The sequence below is a fragment of the Lepus europaeus genome, chromosome 2 (genome assembly GCF_033115175.1).
Source record: "Lepus europaeus isolate LE1 chromosome 2, mLepTim1.pri, whole genome shotgun sequence".
Classification (NCBI taxonomy): Eukaryota; Metazoa; Chordata; class Mammalia; order Lagomorpha; family Leporidae; genus Lepus; species Lepus europaeus.
The window spans coordinates 78,754,194-78,775,014 of NC_084828.1; the positions used below are offsets into that span (position 1 = coordinate 78,754,194).

At 47.3% G+C, this 20,821-nt stretch overlaps 1 protein-coding gene across 2 annotated transcripts in view; it reads right to left on the minus strand.

Annotated features, from left to right (window-relative positions):
• Window positions 1-20,796, minus strand: part of PARP9 (poly(ADP-ribose) polymerase family member 9) — a 39,357-nt gene extending 18,561 nt beyond the window's left edge. The window contains exons 1-7 of one of the 2 annotated variants that reach the window (XM_062208855.1): window positions 20,732-20,796; window positions 15,973-16,063; window positions 14,814-14,841; window positions 10,726-11,576; window positions 8,907-9,125; window positions 7,178-7,396; window positions 891-948 (exon numbers count right to left, since the gene is read on the minus strand). In XM_062208855.1, the coding sequence (XP_062064839.1) occupies window positions 891-948; window positions 7,178-7,396; window positions 8,907-9,125; window positions 10,726-11,576; window positions 14,814-14,841; window positions 15,973-15,987 (1,390 nt within the window). In that variant the 5' untranslated portion in view covers window positions 15,988-16,063; window positions 20,732-20,796. Of the gene's footprint in view, window positions 1-890; window positions 949-7,177; window positions 7,397-8,906; window positions 9,126-10,725; window positions 11,577-14,813; window positions 14,842-15,972; window positions 16,064-20,624 lie in introns of both variants that reach the window. The other variant, XM_062208850.1, reaches the window with a different exon arrangement.
• Window positions 20,797-20,821: the final 25 nt, after the last annotated feature.

The following is a 20,821-nucleotide window of genomic DNA, read 5'->3' on the forward strand; positions in this document are numbered from 1 at the left end:
CATAATCACAATAGCCTGTTACTGCTGTCATTATGCAAACAGACAAATAAGCTTAGAAGAAGCATAGAGACCCTTAAAGTTCCCCTTCCTTGTTTCCAGCACTGCTGGGCCACTGAACATTCCTTCTCATACTCAAGCTCCAAAGAAATGGAGTTATCAGGCCAGGTAAATCCTTCTCAGGCCCCCAACAACCTGGATTGTCTGGTCCAGTGATCTCAAATCTGGCTCAACAGAGAAACTGAGTAAAAAACATTCCAAAATAGACATGCTTGGCCGAGACCAAAGGTTGACCTGAATCAGAATCTATAGTGTTGTGGCCGGTATATATTCATGTATGTGCATCTTCGGATGGACTCAGCTCCGGCCATTGTGGCTAACTGGGGAGTGAACTAACTGATGGAAGACCTTTCTCTCTCCCCCTGCCTCTCTTTCTCTGTGTAAGTCTGACTTTCAAATAAACAAATCTTAAAAAAAAATTTTTTTTCATCATGATCCCAGTGCTCACTCAGATTTGGGTAGCATTGGGTTAACTCATTTATTAGGTATACCTGAGATGTGTTTTCTGTAATTAGTAATGAGTAACCCCATCTAGATGTTCAAAGCAGAAAGAGTGTCCAAATTAGTTTATGAAATAAGAACTCTTTAGGTACCCATCTCTGAATGAACTGCCCACACTGTGGATTATCTACTGTGACTTAGCCTCCCTTTGTTCATAACGTGAAACTAGACTGAGCAAGAATAGAATTATGGTCAGGAATAGAGCAGGTTCAGGAACACAATGATATATATTTAGCATATTTCTTCTTCTCCCCTCCGTTAGTTCGGAGAACAGAGAACAGGACAAACCTAGGGTGGGACACTACTTACAGGTCTGTGAATTGATTACTCACCTCTGTAATTATTGAGACCCAGCATCTTGGACTTCTTTTCCATTTCAGCTCTGAAAACCTACAATAAGCAAAACAGAGCAGACAGCTATAAATGGGCTTAGAGCCACTGTCACCATAATCTCTATCTGCACAGAACACCCCTGACCTCATCCACTCTCAGCCACCATCCCACTGCCACAGATATAACACAGGCTTTAGGAAAGTCCTAGGGAATAGCTAGTGCAACATCAGAATCTATTAGAACATACAGAGGGAGCAAGTTTAGGAAAAATGTAAAGAAAATAAAATTTTGTGTAAAAATATATACTCCAAAGCAAAATATAATCATTCATTCATTCAATAGACATTAATGCCCTGTTTATTGCAGTACTGGAACTATAACCATGGATCTGTCACTGAAGAAGGCAGAGACAGGGAGATGCCCTATACTTAATAAAGCACAGGGCAGGCATTGTGGCACAACTGGTTAAGCCACTGCCTGCAATGCCAATATCCCATATGAACACCGGTTTGCATCCGGGCTGCACCATTTCTGATCCAGCTCCCAGCTAACGCTCCTGAGAAAGCAGTGGACCAAACATGGCCCAAGTGCTTGGGCCCCTCCCTCCCAAGTGGGAGGCCTATTTGAAATTCAGGCTCCTGGGTTCAGCCTGGCCCAGAACTGACCATTGTGGCCATTTTGGGAGTGAACCAACAGATGGGAGATCTACGTGCTGACTTTCTCTGCAACTCTGAATTTCAAATACATTGAAAAAAAATTCATTTTTAAAAGTTATACATACACCAAACTTTGTAGACTGAATAATTGGTTTTATAGGAGTTAATTCCTATAAATTGCTTTAAATTGTACTTGACACAAAGAAGCACAATAGGCCGGCGCTGTGGCTTAACAGGCTAATCCTCTGCCTTGTGGCGCCGGCACACCAGGTTCTAGTCCCGGTTGGGGCACCGGATTCTATCCCGGTTGCCCCTCTTCCAGGCCAGCTCTCTGCTATGGCCCGGGAAGGCAGTGGAGGATGGCCCAAGTGCTTGGGTCCTGCACCCACATGGGAGACCAGGAGAAGCACCTGGCTCCTGGCTTCGGATCAGCGAGATGCGGCTGCTGCAGCGGCCATTGGAGGGTGAACCAGCGGCAAAAAGGAAGACCTTTCTCTCTGTCTCTCTCTCTCTCACTATCTACTCTGCCTGTCAAAAAAAAAAAAAAAAGAAAGAAAGAAAAGAAGAAGCACAATATACACTTAGCTGTTATTGTAATTGTTATGAAATGAAAAGTCTATAGACAAGATTTGTGCATACTGCCATGGAAAGCCTTTAACACAGAGTCTATTTGAAATAACACCTCTCCCAGGGCTTGGAACCACCACATCCAAGTGTCTTCCTTGTTCAAAGTTGATAAAATTGGAGTAACTACTGCATGGAGAAGACAGTAATTAATGAGGTAAAGACTAGACTTTGCTTTGCATCTGAACTTTAACAATAAAGTTTCTTACTCTATGGGATGTCATCTACCTAAATTGTATTTGCAGCTGCTATTTCCCGAGCAAGAAGCCCCAAATCTTACCTTATTTTGACCTGGTGAGGTTCTTCCCTACCCTGCCACCCAAGAACTTGGAGATAAAAAGAGGCAAAAGATTAATAAGAGCTGCTGTTTGCACAAAAGGATAAAAAATATCTCTTGGGGCCGGCACTGTGGCGTAGTAGGTATAGCTGCAGACTGCAGTGCCAACATCCCATATGGGCACCAGTTTGAGTCCCAGCTGCTCCACTTTCAATCCAGCTCTCTGCTATGGCCTGGAAAAGCAGTAGAAGATGGCCCAAGTTCTTGGGCCCCTGCACCCACATGGGAGACCTGGAAGAAACTCGTGGGCTCCTGGCTTCAGATCAGCACAGCTCTTATCATTGCGGCCATCTGGGGAGTGAACCAGTGGATGGAAGACCTCTCTCTCTCTCTGCCTCTCTGTAACTCTACTTTCAAATCAATCAATAAATCAAAAAATATTTATTGATTGATTTGAAAGTCAGAGTTACACAGAGAAAGGAGAGGCAGAGAGAGAGGAATTCCAACCGCTGGTTCAGTCCCCAGTTGACTGACACTTCAGGCTAGGGCGTTAACCTGCTCAACCACAGCGCAGGACCCAATAAATCCTTTTTAAAAAAAATCATCTTCTCCTGGAGGTTGTTTTAAAAGTTAAGGATAGGTTAGAAATCAGTAGGCAAGCCTTTGGATCGAATATGAAAGAAACTAACTTAATAGCAAAAACACTGAAGAGGGGCAGGTGCTGTGGCGCAGTGGGTTAACTCCCTGGCCTAAAGTGCTGTCATCCCATATGGGTGCTGGTTCTAGTCCCAGCTGCTCCTCTTCTGATCCAGCTCTCTGGTATGGCCTGGGAAAGCAGTAGAAGATGGCCCAAGTCCTTGGGCCCCTGTACCTGCATGGGAGACCTGTAAGAAGCTCCTAGCTCCTGGCTTCGGATGGGCGCAGCTCCAGCCATTGTGGCCAATTGGGGGGTGAATCAGTGGACTGAAGACCTCTTTCTCTCTCTCTTTCTGCCTTTACTCTCTGTATCTCTACCTTTCAAATAAATCGACCCAAATGGCAAGAATTTGGCAGCATTGTTCCAACTCTGTCCACAAGAGATGTCAGCAATGGGTCCTGGAGTAATATGTCCTCCTTGTTCTGAGACATAATGCTTAGCACCAGGTTGATAGGCAGTAAGTTCATTACAGAACCATGCACTGACTTTTGTAGATACTCAACTTCACCCAGGACCCGAGCATCACGACATACCAATGAACACAACCGTCTCAGTAGGTGGAGAGCTATTTACTTATTGTGAATTCTGAATTGGAAAATATGAGCTTGCGAATGTCGATTTTACTTTATTGTGAATTTAGTATAGGTTGGTACACCTTAGTCAGCTTAACTCTGGATGTCTGACAAATCTGTTTTGTAAGGAAATAAACCAATTGCCCTGTGAGCTGTCCTTACACACATCTCTCATGGTGAGGCTTATTTAGGAAGAACACGAATTTATTAGTAGGTCAGAGGTATATACATATGTGTGTATAATATCATACCTGCTTGGATATAATATAGTGTTAACATTGCACAAAACCTGAAGAATGGTCAATGCTCACTACAGAATATAAATTATTGTTTAGGACAATCCCCTTCTTTGAGCAACAAAACGGATTTATCATTTCTCATGATTGCTCCTCATCAGGTACAGGTGTACTACCCTCTGGGTTGTCTTCCCCTTTGTGAACTGGGGATGACATCAACATCTTCATCCAGGATTGAGGGGAGAATGAAATGAGACACCTTTGTAACACAGTGCTTGGCAGATGCAATACCTGGCCGCCACCTTGATTTATGAATCCCACAGGGAGCCCTCAGACTGTGGGTGCTGTTTCCACGTTCCTGGAGCTGCGGAACACGCTTTTGTTTGTGTGTGGGATGTGGTGAACCTCGTTTCCTAGCTGTGGCTAACTCCTGTTGTCAGGAAACAGTGCTTCACGAGCAGTTCAGGAAGGCAGTCACGGCTCCTATCTGGGCCCAGGGATATTCTCTGCTTTGGGAATGGGTGAACCTCATTCAAAGCACAGGATGATTCATTTGTGTCAAGGGCTTGAGCTATTTCACCGAGTCATCTGGCACTGTAATGCTAGGCAGCCCTTGGGCGAGGCACAGTGGAGCACTAGAGCCAGCTTACGTTGGCTCTCAAGAGCCCATTGTGAGCATCTCCTCCAACTCTGCCTTCAGTGATGTCACACTGACAGCTTGAAAGCCTGGGGACAGCAGCAGACACTTCAGAGCTCCCTGTCCAGGCAGAGACACTTCTTCCAGGAAAGAGCAAGCTGGAACAAAGATATAGTATTGCTTTCCTGGTAGAGAGAGAGCAAATGGCTGCTTTGACCCTTGCCTGGGAAGATGAGTAGCCAGAGAACTAACTCTTGGCCAGGCACACTCCTGGGAGACCTCACAGACATCTGAATGCTATTGCTGCCAGAATCAGAACCTATGTCTGGGAAACCTATCTGAAGCCCTTGCAACTTATCCTTTTTATTTTACCTTGATATCATCAAAGTCTTTTTGAACATGTCAGCTTGGGGCCGGCACTGTGGAGTAGTGGGTAAAGCTGCTGCTTGTAGTGCCAGGCTTCCCATATGGGTGCCAGTTCATGTCCTGGCTGCTCCACTTCTGATCCAGCTCTCTGCTATGACCTGGGAAAGCAGTGGAAGATGGCCCAAGTCTTTGGGCCCCTGCACCTGCATGGGAGACCTGTAAGAAGCTCCTGGCTCCTGGCTCCTGGCTCCTGGCTTGGGATTGGCCCAGCTCCAGCCATTGAAGCCACCTGGGGAGTGAACCAGCAGATGGAAGACCTCTCTCTCTCTCTCTCTGCCTCTGCCTCTCTGTAATTCTGCCTTTCAAATAAATAAATAAATCTTTTTTTTAAAAAAAAAAAGAAAATTCCAGCTAAGAAAGAATAAAACAAAATGACAGTTGATACTTTAAAGGCAGACAAGTACAGCAATATATACTAACTATACTGACCGTATCAGGGACTCCTCCACACGTTAAACAGCTCGAACTGGCCACAAAGCGATACACAGCTGAGATAAAGTGAGAACCAAAGCAGCTAGACACACAAGTCTGCACTGAGACACATAAGTTATCTCCTCCCCAGCACATATGTCCCACCGTTTTGTGTTGGATCACAACCAATTTCTCTCCAAGGTCACCCAGGACAAGTTAAGAAAGAGCCAAATGAATTTGATGGCAGTCTGGACATATGGCAAAAGTAGCCAAAAGCACCTCTGCTATTAAAGCCCTTACACTCTAGTTAGAAAGAAAAGATAAACAGCCTGCTTGGTTTAGCAATAATCGAGCATTCAGTCAACTACAGCTCATTACATTTGATATAATAATGGCTGACCTGCATGGAGGGCCTACTGTGTGCCAGGTACAACTCTAGGTTTTACATGTATTACCTAATTGATTTTTTTTAAAAGATCTATTTATTTAAAAAAAAAACTTGGTGTTAAATTGGAAATTACATAGAAAATTAATCAATTTTTTAAAAAAAATATCATGTAGGATCTCTGTCATTAATGTGCTGTACACTGTTATTTAATGCTATAACTAGTACTCCAACAGTATTTTTTCACTTTGTGTTGCTATGTGAGGGCAAACTGCTGAAATCTTTATATATACTAAACTGATTTTCTGTATATAAAGAGAATTGAAAATGAATCTTGATGTGAATGGAAGGGGAGAGCGAGCGGGAAAGAGGAAGGTTGTGGGTGGGAGGGAAGTTATGGGGGGGGAAGCCATTGTAATCCATAAGCTGTACTTTGGAAATTTATATTCATTAAATAAAAGATTAAAAAAAAAGATCTATTCATTTATTTGAAAGAGTTACACAGAGAAAGGAACAGACAGAGAGATCTTCCATCCACTGGTTGACTCCCCAGATGGCCACAATGGCCAGTGCTGGGCCAGGCCAAAGCCAGGAGCCAGGAGCTGCTTCTAAGTCTCCCCCACATGGGTGGCAGGGGCCCAAGTCCTTTGTCCATCTTGCTTTGCTTTTCCCAGGCCACTAGCAGGGAGTTGGATCAGAAGTAGAACAGCCGAGACACAAACCAGCACCCATTTGGGATGCTGGCATTGCAGGTGGTGGCTTTACTCAATATGCTATGATGTCATCCACATATTACCTAGTTTAATCCTCAACAGTGGCCCAAGATGATAGTCAATCTCTTCACTTTAAAGATGAGGAGACTGAGATACAGGTAAGGAAATGAAGTCGCCCATAGTCACACAGGCAAAGCTGAGATTGATAGGGATTCTAGAGAAAAAATTGATTGATTGGACACGACAAAGCATTTGTTCTAAATATATTGGGTTAGAGATGCCAGGTGTCCATGTGGAAGTGAGAGGAGGCTGAGGATGTGGGCGTGAAGCTGGCTCAGAAGACGTGAGTTTGCAGAGGTCGTGGCAGAAGTCATAACCACTGTTGTGTCCTGGAGACAGAGAGAAGGCTGAGGCACAGAGGACCCAATGCCGAAACTAGAAGTTTGCTTGCCTTTAAGGAACAGAGAGAAGTAAGTGCCAACAAAGGAAAAGAAAAAGCGAGGCTTCTATAATGGCGTTTTAGAAATTAGATTTCACCAAGTTAGAGCATCACTATGCTTTACAGCATCCAGTCCTGTGTCTTACTTTGGAGATGCAAGACAGACATTGAACAAATGAATGACGCGTAGCACATCTCTAAGATACTACTTACCTTATATGTCTCCATTTCGTCTGGGAAGATTACGAACTTTACAGTTAATGGCTTTTTCAATCTGTATCTGGCAAATGTTAAAACTTCATGAAACATAATATCTGCCACAGTAGCCTTAGCCATACCAATGTTTCCAGTTCCAAGTGCAGGAAAGGAAATGGAAGATTGTTTTAGCACAAGGCATTTTTCCAAACATGTTTTCACTGCACATTTCAATACCTTTAGGAGAAACACAAATTTATGATCAGCCTTTCACTCAAAAAATAAGATTTCTTTTACCCCTTGATCCTGCCCATATTTTTGCCAAACTCCACTCCACCTCAGGGTCATGTCCCTGCCTCTTAGGAGGTCAGGAAAGGTCTGTTCCATAGGGAATCCACTACAGACAGAAGGGTAGGTGATGCAAAATCAAAGGACCGAGAAACTGCAATAACAGTCTACTGTGTGCTGTTATGTGGGCACTGGGATTTCTCCTGGTTTCCGTAGCTTTGTCTGTCTCCCTAGATTAGAGGCAAGCATCATTTTATCCCCATGCACCTGCCACTCACAGGTCAACATAAGAAACTTTTGGATGTTTAATAAAGGAGATAGAGATTTAATTCAGAAAGCATTTATTCAATGTAATTAAGACTTATCATGTAACTTCTACTGGAGAATTATTAATATTTTGGGCAGATGTTTCAACATCAGATTGGATTACTAATACAGTCATGTATTAGTAATGTCTATGGCAGAACCTTGGAAAATTCCCAATTTGGTTTTTGAATGCTCTCTAGCCAAGAAATGTGAAGAAATATAGGTATACAAAGGCAGGAAGCGGATTAATGTTCCCTGTTTCCACATCTGCGTGTGTCCCTCATATTCTTTCATGCTTGTATTTTATGTGCCTCAGATGAAGAGGCCGCGAGAGAGCCGAGCTCCACCACAGGCATGGGTGAGACGAGGTCACAGGTAAGAGATTTGACTGGAACGGTGCTGCAAGGGAAACTCCAGCTCCTGCTGGAATTTAATCCATGGAGGGGAATACGGAGAGGCTGGAACCCAGGCCTACTTAGCAGGAGGCCTACAGAGCAGAACGCTGGGCAAACCTGTGTGCAGACGGAGGGAACACTGCTGTTTGAGGGCCCACTTACAATATGCCCACTTAAAATTTAGATACGGCTTAGGTAATATTCTAAATCAAACTTCTAAAAATAACTTGTGGCACCTATGCTTGTTCAGTATTTCAGGTGTTCATGGATGAACTGAAAAATGGAGACTCCACCCCCCTGATAGTGTTTCAAGAACATAATGAAATGATGGAAATCCTGAAAAGACTGGATAGACACATATCTAGAACTATACAAGGATAAATTTTATGGGGGCAGGTGTTTAGGCCTAGTGTTTAAGACACTGTGTTGTACATCCGAGAACCTGGACTGGACAGCTGGCTCCAGCTCCTGACTCCAGCTTCCTGCTAACGCATACTGCTGGAAGGCAGCAAGTGGCAGTTCAAGTATTTGGGTCCCTGCCACCTGGTGGAAGACTTGGACTGAGTTCCTAGCTCCCGGCTTTGGCCTGGCCCAACTTCAGTCATGGTGGCACTGGTGGAGTAAACCGGGAATGGGTGCTCTCTCACTCTGCCTCATAGATAGATGGTAAATACACAGATAGACCAATAGATACCAAGTGTTTTAAAAGACAAATTTATGCATCAAGTTACATAAAGAGAAACTTATTTTGAACTTACCTGACTTTTACGAAGAGTTGGATCCCAGAAAACATGGAATACATTGAGACATGACAAATTAAATCCTTCTGTGATCAGTACCAACTGAGAATCTCTACCCTGTTTAGCCTGTTTTTCAAGTTCCAATTTCATCTCATCTCCTGCCTGTTGTAGAATTGACTTTAACACAGGTCCTGCTGTGTGATTAACTCGGCTTACAGAATTAACAATTACATCTGTCTGAAAAGGGGAAAAAAAGGACAGGGATTCATTGTTAAATTTCTTCTTCTTAAATGACTAATTTAAATCTTAATTTCCCTGAGGAGATTTGAAAAATACTTTATGAGGATGCTAAAGCCACCAAAAACCCCATTGAATAATACATAGAAACTCATATTTCCAAAGAGTAATCGTTGACTGCCATGAAGCTTTGTTCTATTCAGAAACTATGTAGATATGGGGCCAGCATTGTGGCGCACTGTATTAAGCCACCTCCTGCAACACCAGCATCCCATATGAGAGCTGGTTCAAGTCCTAGCTGCTCCACTTCTGATCCCACTTCCTGGTAATGCACTTGGGAAAGCAGTGGGCTGTTGTAGCCATTTGGGGAGTAAATCAGTGGATGGAAGTCCCTCTCCAAACAGTCAACTCTACTTTCAAATAAATACATAAACCTAAGAAAAAGAGAGAGAGAGAAAAAAATAAACAGAGATAGAGAGAGGAAGGAAGGATGGGAGGGAGGGAGGGAGGGAGGAATAAATTGGGGCCAGCGTTGCTGGGTTAAGTCACCACCTGCGATGCTAGTATCCCAGATGGCCACTGGTTTGAGTCCCCTTTGCTCCACTTCAGATACAGCTCCCTGCTAATGTCCCTGGGAAAGCAGCAGAAGATGGCCCAAGTGCTTGGGCCCCTACACCCACATGGGAGACCCAGAAGAAGCTCCTGGCTCCTGGCTTCGGAACAGCCCAGCCCCGGGCATTGAGGCGATTTGGGGAGTGAACCAGCGATGGAAGACCTTTTTCTCTCTCTTTGCCTCTGCCTCTCCCTCTCTGTAACTCTGACTTTCAAATAAATAAATCTTAAAAAAAAAAAAAAAAGTGAAATCAGAATCTGCAATTTGGGGGCCCTGGCACCCTTTAAAGATTTCAAGGCTCCTCTTGGGGCCAGCACTGTCGCGCAATGGGTTAATGTCCTGGTCTGAAGCACCAGCATCCCATATGGGTACCAGTTTGAGACCCGGCTGCTCCACTTCCGATTCAGCTCTCTGCTGTGGCCTGGAAAAGCAGTAGAAGATGGTCCAAGTCTTTAGGCCCCTGCACCTGCATGGGAGACCTGGAAGAAGCTCCTGGCTCCGGATTGGTATAGCTCCAGCCATTGTGGCCAACTGGGGAGCGAACCAGTGGATGGAAGACCTCTCTCTCTCTCTGCCTCCCCTTCTCTCTCTGTGTAACTCTTCCTTTCAAATAAATCTTTTTTTTTTACTTTTATTATTTTTGACAGGCAGAGTGGACAGTGAGAGAAAGAGAGAAAGGTCTTCCTTTTTGCCGCTGGTTCACCCTTCAATGGCCGCCGCGGCCGGTGCACCGCGCTGATCCGAAGCCAGGAGCCAGGTGCTTCTCCCGGTCTCCCATGGGTTGCAGGGCCCAAGCACTTGGGCCATCCTCCACTGCACTCCCTGGCCACAGCAGAGAGCTGGCCTGGAAGAGGGGCAACCGGGACAGAATCCGGCGCCCCTACCGGGACTAGAACCCGGTGTGCCAGCACCGCAAGGCGGAGGATTAGCCTATTGAGCCACGGCGCTGGCTCATAAATAAATCTTAAAACAACAACAACAACTTACTTCCTGCAGTTCTATGAGGCCCTGGACAATCTCGAGAGTCAGGTACCGGAAAGCCAGGAGAGTCCTCTGGGAAGCAGAGGCTTCGCGACTGCTCCTGAGGTCCAGCTCGTTCCTCCCCAGGGTGGATTCTGAAGCGGCTTTAAAGGCGTCAACAGTAGGGTCCTCATTGCTCACCAGGTGGATTTCTCTCAGGCTGCTGACCACTTGCTCCCTTTGGAAATAAGCACTGATAGTATCTACGATGATCCTTACACACAAGTCCAGAGGGAACTGGAAAATCCCGGAGCTCAGGGCTGGGATTGCTACAGTCTCAATGCGTGGATTTCTCTGGGTGACATAGTCCAGAATCGCTAAAATGGCCCTCTGCAGCTTATCCATACAGCTCTGCTGCTCCCTGGGGGTCCACCGGGGCCCGACGGCGTGGATGAGCAGTTCGCAGGGCAGCTTCCCCGACCCGGTGATGGCTATCTCCCCAGTTGGTACTTTACCATAGTTGGCAACAAATCTCGAGCTCTCCTGTTGGATTTCAAAGCCGCCGGCCTTCACCAGGGCCCCGGCCAGCCCCCCAGAATGTGCAAGTTCCTCATTGGCTGCGTTTACCACAGCGTCCACAGCGTGCGTGGTGAGGTCATCCTTCCAGACCGATAACTCTAGCCTAGGGCTCAGCCTTTTCCGGAAGACCTGCAGAGACGTGCTGTTAACGTCCACAGCTGGAGACACCAGGGTGGAGATGCAGCCAAACTTATGCTGGAGGACTTCACAAAGCTGACTCTCGTTAGTCTTCAAAATTTCAAAGGCTTTTTGATGAATGGGAATTTGCCAACTATAGTTTTCTTCAGGAGTGTCAGTCTCTGGAAAAGGAGAGGAGACAGAACAATAATAATTACAAGAGTAACAACAATAATAATAACAAAGAAATGAGCAAGGGTTCCTTTGAAAAGCACGTAATCCCTGTCACCCAAGGAGAATGCATTTTCTGTGTTCAAAATAGAGATGAGCTTCCCCTCCTCCCCGTCTGAGTCTCCTCATCTAGACATGTAATCAGACCGAGGTCAGCCAACAGTTTATTTATTTTTTTTTTTTTAAGATTTATTTTATTCATTTGAAAGAGTTTCAGAGAGAGGGAGGGGGAGAGAGAGAGAGAAGAGAGAAAGAAAGAGAGAGAGTGAGAGAGCGCTTCTACCCACTGGTTCACACTCCAAATAGCTGCAATGCCTGGGAACGGGCCAAGCCAAAACCAGGAGCCTGGAACTACATCCCCGTCTCCCTCTTGGGCGGCAGGGGCACAAGCACTTGGCCGTCCTTGGCTGCTTTCCCAGGCACATTAGTGTGGCGTTGCATCAGAAATGGAGCCACCAGAACTCAAAGTTGCAACTCGAACCAGCTCTCCAATATGGGATATGGTGTTGCTGGTTGAGGCTTAACCTGCTGTGCCACGAACCCAAGCCTTGTCCTAGAGTTTTCAAAGGCAGGTCTCCCGGAAGTGTTTAATCTTGTGCCTGACATATAGTAAATACCCCATAAATGGTAACTACTAGGACACAACATTGATGTTTAGGATATCCACATCCCATATGGCAGGAGTATCTAGTTCCAAGTCCCAGCTCCTCTGCTTCCTATCCTGCTCCCTGCTGATAGGCATCTTGGCAGGGTGGAGGGGGGGGGGGGAAGCAAATGATGGCTCAAGTCTTTGGGGCCTTGTCTTCCATGCAGAAGACATGGATAGAGTTTTGGGCTCCTGACTTTGACTTGGCCTAGCCCTGGCTATTGTGAGCATCTGGGGAGTAAACCAGCAGATGGAAGATCTCTCTCTCTCTCTCTCTCTTCCTTCCCCCTCTCTCTCTGTCTTTCTCCCTTTCGAGGAAAATGAAAATAAATACTAAAAAGCTTTTTTTTTTTTTTTTTTTTTGCGGGGGAGAGTGCTGTGGCATAGTGGGTAAATCCACTACCTGCAATGCAGGCATCCCATATGGCTGCTGGTTCAAGTCCCACTGCTCCACTTCCAATCCAGCTCTCTGCTATGGTCTGGGAAAGCAGTAGAAGATGGCCCAAGTCCTTGGGCCCCTGCACCTGCATGGGAGACCGGAAGAAGCCCTGGCTCCTGGCTTCGGATGGGCGCAGTTCTGGCCATTGCAGCCATTTGGGGAGTGAACCAGTGGATGGAAGACCTCTCTCTCTTTCTGCCTCTGCCTCTCTGTGATTCTGCCTTTCAAACAAATAAATAAATCTTAAAAAAATATTTTTATGGTGAGTTTGAGAAGGCCCACGCTAGGATACATGTTTTGTAAAGGACTCAATTATGAGTCAAAAACAAGGAGAGCCAATTCATAACTTTTTGTTAATATTCATAACTTTTTGTTAATATTCATAACTTTTTTGCTTCAGTCAGTGTCTTAGTTCGGGTCCTCTGAGAAGCAGACCCTGAGATGAGATTTTGATGTCAAGTAGTTCATTTGGGAGGCAACCCCAGAAACCACCTGGAATAGGTAGGGAGGGCAGAGTGAGGAAGCAAAACAAAGGAAGGAGTGCATAAGGGGTGTGCGACTCGCAATGAGGCTGAGCTGCACTGGAGAACAGCACCCCAGAGGGGCACGAGCTGGGCGACTTACCCAGCTTCCACTGGCCCTGAGTCTCGATGCTCTTGCTGGGGAAGGGGAGGAGGGGACATCAGACCAGCAAACTAGTGGAGCACTGACAATGCCTGCTAGGGGAAGTGACTCTTCATGATGGTCTCGTTTCCCGGCACAATTTTAGTGGAAATAAAACTAACTGATTTCAGAGTATTCACCTCATGAGAGGTCTTTCTGGAAAATGTGTATTATGAAAAAAATAACTACATGCAGATTCACAAAAATCTTTTGATTTTATTTTCCATTTTGTGGTTTTTTTGCAACAAAATAAAACAGACTCTTTAATTCCATTTTCCCACAAACTTCTTTTTAAAAACAATTTTTAAAAGAGGTTTAGTTATTTATTTGAAAGACAGAATTACAGAGAGAGGGAGAGACAGAGAGAGATTGTCCATCTGCTGATTCACTCCCCAAAAAGCCACAATAGCTGGGGCTGGGCCAGTTCAAAGCCAGGAGCCTGGAACTCCGTTTGGGTTTTCCACTGAGGGTGGCCGGGGCCCCAGTACTTGGGCCTTGTTCCGCTGCTCTCCCAGGCACATTAGCAGGGAGCTGGATTGGAAGTGGAGCTGCCAGACTCCAACTGGCACCAGCATCCCACATGGGCACTGGTTCCAACGGCTCCACTTCTGATCCAGCTCCCTGCTAATGTGCCTGGGAAGGCAGTGGAGGATGGCTTGAGTACTTTGGCCCCTGTACCCACGTGGGAGACCCAGAAGAAGCTGCTGGTTCTTGGCTTCTGCCTGACCCAGTCCTGGCCATTGCAGCCATTTAGGAGTGAACCCGCAGATGAAAGATCTCTGTCTCTCCCCCTCTCTCTAACTGTCTTTCAAATAAATAAATAAATAAATAAATATTTAAAATATTTTATGTCTTAAGTATAGTGAGGAAAGCAGAGGATCCATGGGGGCCTTAAGAGAATGTGCCTCGGCCGGCGCTGTGGCTCAACAGGCTAATCCTCCGCCTGCGGCACCGGCACACCAGGTTCTAGTCCCGGTCGGGGCGCTGGATTCTGTCCCAGTTGCCCCTCTTCCAGGCCAGCTCTCTGTGGCCAGGGAGTGCAGTGGAGGATGGCCCAAATGCTTGGGCCCTGCACCCCATGGGAGACCAGGAGAAGCACCTGGCTCCTGGCTTCGGATCAGCGCGGTGCGCCGGCCGCAGCGCGCCTACCGCGGCGGCCATTGGAAGATGAACCAACCGCAAAGGAAGACCTTTCTCTCTGTCTCTCTCTCTCACTGTCCACTCTGCCTGTCAAAAAAAAAAAAAAAAAGAGAATGTGCCTGCTGGCCCACACCAACAAAGCAGGCCCCCGTTTGGAAGCTGGGCGGGGTCTCCACAAGAACCTGCACCCACACACCTGAGCTGCTGTGGGGGAGACATTCTCCACGTATGCTCCCTTGCTCCCCTGAGGCAAGAGCTGAGCAAAGCCTCTGGAATAGGAATGAGAGGAGGGGGTCCTACCTGACTGCGGATGAGCTGCTCCTGCTCCCTGTGGAAGGCGAGAAAGTGAAAGAAACAAAGTGAAGCCTAATGACTACTACAGATTGTGAACAACAAACACAGTTTAATGTAAACACAAAGCAACAGAAATGCTGCACAAAGCGCTGGGTTTGGGAGGGAAGGGAACACTCGGGTTTTTTGTTTGTTTTATCCGTGTGCTTGTAATACCTAAAATACCCACGGTTCCAGCAAACATCGACTCATTCCGCTCCGAGGTTAATGCACTTCTAATTCAGACTGTGAGGAAGGGTGAGAGAACAACACATGGAAATGCTCAAAAGTCACAAATCAAATGACCCAAGCTGGCACTGTGGCGTAGAGGCTAAAGCCGCCGCCTACAGTGCTGGCATCCCATATGGGCGCCGGTTCAAGACCTGGCTGCTCCACTTCCGATCCAGCTCTCTGCTGTGGCCTGGGAAAGCAGTAGAAGGTGGCCCAAGTTCTTGGGCCCCTGCACCCATGAGAGAGACCTGGAAGAGGCTCCTGGCTCCTGGCTTCAGATGGGCACAGCTCTGGCTGTTGCAGCCAACTGGGGAGTGAACCAGCAGATGGAAGACTTCTCTCTCTGCCTCTCCTTCTCTCTCTGTGTAACTCTGCTTTTCAAATAAATAAATTTAAAAAAAAAAAAAGTGACCCAAAACTCTGAGAGAGGCTTCTGTCTCCAGAAGCTTGTGGGGCTTCTCTGGACAGAAAGAAAACACGGAGACGTGGACCCCGTCAGCTGCTTCTCCCCTCCACCAGCAGGGAGCCACTTCCTGTTGCCTAGTTCGCAGCACAAGGCTGAATGTGGTGCCTTCAGGTTTGGCCAGGGAGATGCTTTTCTTTTTTCCTTGTGTTCATTCCTCCTTCATCACCTTCTTCCTTACCCTATCCTGGAAAGGAATTGCTGCATGAGTGAAGATAAAATGATACTACGCTGACATTTAAAAAACTCTCAAGTTGGCTCTGTTATTTGGATTAGCGTAGACCTGATTCTCATTTCCCATAAAAAACTTATTGGGTTCTTGAAGCCAACTGAGGATTCCAGGTGTAACAGAAGCCCCAGATTTCCTGCTGGTACAGGAAGAATTATGGATGTGCTGGTCAAAGTTCCTGGTGGACACACAGTCGTGCTTTTTACCTTGAAAGAGGCCATCCTTCAGGTCTCCCAGGGATCTTGAAATATTTACTCTGGTCTGCAGCTCCAAGCACACACAGGTGGTTGCTCACTTCTAGGGATGAGTAGAAACGACAAGTAAGCATGGGCCAGGATCCTAGGGAATTTGCTAAGAATACACTATGAGAGAACTCGCCGTGATTTCTGATCTGGACTGATGTTTATTCTCATTGGTGAAAATGCACACACTGGGGCGTGGTGTTGTGGTGGGGTGGCATAAATCACTGCCTGCAATGCCGGCACCCACTATGGACACCAGCTCAAGTCCTGGCTGCTCCACTTCCAATTCAGCTCCCTGCTGCTGTGCCTGGGAAGGCAGCAGATGATGGCCCAAGTATGTGGGCCTCTGCAACCTATGTGGGAGACCCTGATGGAGTTCCTGGCTCCTGCTTCAGGCAGGCCCAACCCCAGCCATTGTGATCCAGCAGATGGAAGATTCTCTCTCTCTCTCTGTCTATAAATCTTTTTTTTTTTTTTTTAAAGATGTACGCACTCCGGGCTGGCTCTGTGGCGCACTAGGTTAATCCTCCACCTGCGGTGCCAGCATCCCGGGTTCTAATCCCGGTTGGGGCACCGGATTCTGTCCCAGTTGCTCCTCTTCCAGTCCAGCTCTCTGCTGTGGCCCAGGAGGGCAGTGGGGGATGGCCCAAGTGCTTGGGCCCCTGCACCCGCATGGGAGACCTGGAAGAAGCTCCTGGCTCCTGGCTTCAGATCAGCACAGCTGATCAGCACAGCTGGCCATTTGGGGAGTGAAGCAATGAAAGGAAGACCTTTCTCTCTGTCTCTCCCTCTCACTGTCTGTAACTCTACCTGTCAAATAGATAAATAAAATCTTAAAAAAAAAAAAAAAAAGGATGTACGCACTGTTTGTTGTTGGTGTTTCTCTTCACCTTCCACCCTTTCCAGGACAGGTTCCAAGTGAAATCATAATATAGTTCAGAGAAGAGAAAGTACAGGATGGGCTAGAACAGGGGAAGCTACTGGGGATGGGGAACCTTTTTTCTGCCAAGGGCCATATGGATATTTATAACATCACTCATGGCCATACACAATTGTCAACTTCAAATAAATACTCATAGCCTGCTATAGATTTATTGAATTTTGGGTCCCACCTGTGATTGCTTTGCAGGGCCAGACCAAATGATTTCACAGACCTTATATGGCCAGATGTTCCCCACCCCTGCAGGAAGAGGGTGAGACTAGAGCTAGGCCTTGGAGGATAGAGCAGGTTTTTAACATATTCAGAAGGGAGTATCAGGGGGCCAGAGCTATGGTGCAGTGGTTAAGCCACTGCCTGCAACTCCGGAATCCCATACAGCTACCATTCAAGTCCAAGCTTCTACACTTCTGACCCAGCTCCCTGCTAAGTGGTCTGGGGAAGCAGCAGAAGGTGGCCCAAGTGCTTGGACCACTGCCACCCATGTGGGAGACCCAGATGAAACTCCTGGCTCCTGGCTTTGGCCTGGCCCAACTCAGGCCACTGTGGCCATTTGAGGAGCAAACCAACAGATGTAAGATTCTCTCTCTCTCTCTCTCTCTCTCTCTCCCTCTCTCTAACTCTGCCTTTCAAATAAACAAATCTTTGAAGTAAAAAAAAAGAGGTTGAGGGAGGGAATTTTGACACACTGGGTTAAGCTGTGGCTTGCAACACCAGTATCCTATATCGGAGTGCCAGTTCAAGTCCCAGCTACTCAGCTTCCAATCTAGTTTCCTGCTAATGCACCTGGGAAGGCAGTGAAAGATGGCCCAAGTACTTGGTCCCCTGCTACCCATGTGGGAGACCCTATGGGAGTTCCTGGTTCCTGGTTGTGCCCTGGCCCAGCCCTGGAAGTTGGAGTCATTTGGAGAGTGAATCAGTGGATGGAAGAGCTCTGTGTGTGTGTGTGTGTGTGTCCCTCTCTGTCACTCTGCCTTTCAAAGAAATAAAAATAAATATTAATGAAAAAAACAAAAGAAGGAAGATGGGACTGAGTATAGCCCTCAAAGAACAGTGAAGAAAAACAAGCAAATAGGGGCCTGGCACCATGGCTCACTTGGTTAATCCTCCACCTGTGGTGCCGGCATCCCATATGGACACCAGTTCTAGTCCCAGTTGCTCCTCTTCCAGGCCAGCTCTCTGCTGTGGCTTGGGAGGGCAGTGGAGGATGGCCCAAGTGCTTGGGCCCTGCACCCGCATGGGAGACCAGGAGAAGCACCTGGCTCCTGGCTTCAGATCGGCGCAGCACGCCAGCTGTAGCAGCCATTTGGGGGGTGAACCAAAAGAAGGTAGACCTTTCTCTCTGTCTCTCTCTCTCCGTAACTCTGTCAAATAAATAAATAAATCTTTAAAAAAAAGAAAAACAAGCAAATGAAGACTTCTAGAGTGTCTGAAGAAAAGAAACTCTATTTGTACCTGCAAGGGGTGTGCATTACTGAGTTTGTGATAAATATCCTTGGCTTAATTAGATAGAAAAACATCTGGAGAAAAATATGTTTTAATGATTTTCCATCTAAATGTAAAAATGAAAAATTCTGAGGTTTAGGGTTGGTATTGTGGTACACTGGGTTAAGCAACCGCCTGCAATGCTAGCATCCTATATGAGTGCCAGTTCCAATCCTGGCTGCTCCACTTCCAATCCAGCTCCTTGCTAAGGTGCCTGGAGAGCAGGGGAGGACGGCCTCAGTGCTTGGGCCCCTGCACCCACGTGGGAGACCAGGATGGAATTCAAGTGCCCTGGCTTCAGTCTGGCCCAAACTGGCTGTGGCAACTATTTGGGAGTGAATCAGCAGATGGAAGATCTCTCTTCTCTCTCTCTCCCTCTCTCTCTCTTTCACTCTCACTCTCTCACTTTGTCTCTCTCTCTCTCTCTCCCTGTCTGTTTTTGTCTTTCCATCTCTTTCTCTGTAATTTTGCCTTTCAAATAAGTCTTTTTTTAAAAAGATCTGAAGCTTTAGAAGAATGATGATGAAAATGCTTACAGACACAGTTGTCCATGCTTATTGCTATCTTTAGCCGCAGACGTGATTTCAAATGGCTTTGTAATAGAAAAATGTGTACAACTGTCTATCACATCAGAACACCAAACACATCAAGGAAAAGCAAGTCCAGTGTAATCCTGAAACGTTAAGGACAAGATGAACTGGGGCCTGCAGAGGGCACTGCTGTTTTCACAGAGCAAGGAAGACCTCGCAGCTACTTTGGCTGTGGGCTTTTGCTTTACTGGTTTCTGTCTTCAGACCAGGCTGTATAGGCCTAGGGCGAGACTGAGCACTGAGAGGGGCACTCATTAAACCCCTAAGAAATTAGAAACAAAGATCACACTGCTTGAAACATTCGCTTTTTCCATTTTAAAAACAACAATAGCAGGGGAGGGCATTTGACCTAGTGACTAAAAGGCCACTTAAAATGCCAGCTGTCCACATCAGAGTGCCTAGTTTACTTCCCAGCTCCAGCTCTGGACACCAGCTTCCTGCTAATACAGACCCTGGGAGGCAGCGTGATGTCTCCAATAACGGAGCTCCTGTCACGCACATGGGAGACCCAGATTTAAGTTCCCAGCTGTGGCTGTGGCTGTGGCTGTGGCTGTGGCAGGCGTTTGGGGAGTAAAACGACAGACAGGTGCTCTCTGTGTCTCTCTGCCCCAAAAACAATAAATAAACAGCAACAACAAAAGCCTCTCCAACCCTCCATCTCTGCTTCCCACTGGGTTTACTTTCTTCATGGGCAGCCAACCTTCTGGAAAGAGTGGTTGACCTGACGCCCTCCTACTGCCCTGCACACTATGGTCCATGTCCTACTTGTGCTTACCCACAGGAGACTGTCTTGTTTCTAATCTTTACCCGCCCCCTCTACAACTTTTCATTATTGGGTTCCTGGAATTACCCCCGTGGTTTCTCCTTTGCCACCTTCCCTGGGTTCTCTGGTTACCTCTCCCTTTGCCTTCTCTCCTCCTGCATCTCCCCTCCTCCCAGGCTTCAAGGGCTCTTCCTCTGTATGCCCCACAGCAGCTGCCCCAAGACCTCAGAGGTCCTATCCTACCCCCCTTCCCTTTTTTTAATCTATTTTATTTATTTGAAAGACAGAGAAAGGGAGAGACAGAGAGATCTTCCAACTGCTGGTTCACTCCCCATATAGCCTCAATGGCCAGATGGAAGCCAGGAGCCTGGAACTCCATCCAGGTCTCCCACGTGGATGCAGGGGCCCCAGCACTTCGCTGCTTTTCCAGGCGAATCAGCAGGGGGCCGGATCATAAGTGGAGCAGCTGGGACCAGGAAAGCTTAATGGGCTGTGCCACTTTAACACTGGCCCTGTCCCAGCCCCTAACCTCCCCTCCCCACCCCAGCCCCACACTCTTGGGAAGTTTCTTCTAGAAACTTCCTCCCTGAGGCCTTGGAGAGAGCCTGTCCGCTTGGTTCCCAGGCCTCTCCCCCGCGCGGGGCCGCGACAGACGGCAGGGCCGTCAGTGCTGCCGGCCAAGGGTGCACGAAGGCCACAGGGCCCCACACGCAGGGTCCGCGGTATCCGTCACAGGGCAGCAACCAAACTCGGTGTTTAAGTTTCAGCTGAATCCAGAAGGCGACGTACATCTTGGCGGCGAGTAATCGTCTTAACAAGCTACAAAGACTGAGAAACTTACCTCTTCTGCCTCTGGCCCGGGCCCCTGGCCTCGCCTGCCCTGCCCTAGAGCCGCGGGCAGCCGCCCCTTCCAGCACCCAGCACCCAGCCCGGGCCCGAGCCACTGACCCGGCTCACGGTCGCGGCGCCGATGGCTGGCAGAGCAGGGGGAAGGTCCTGCCGAGAACAGGGAGGGAACTCCGGGGAAGCGAAACTGAA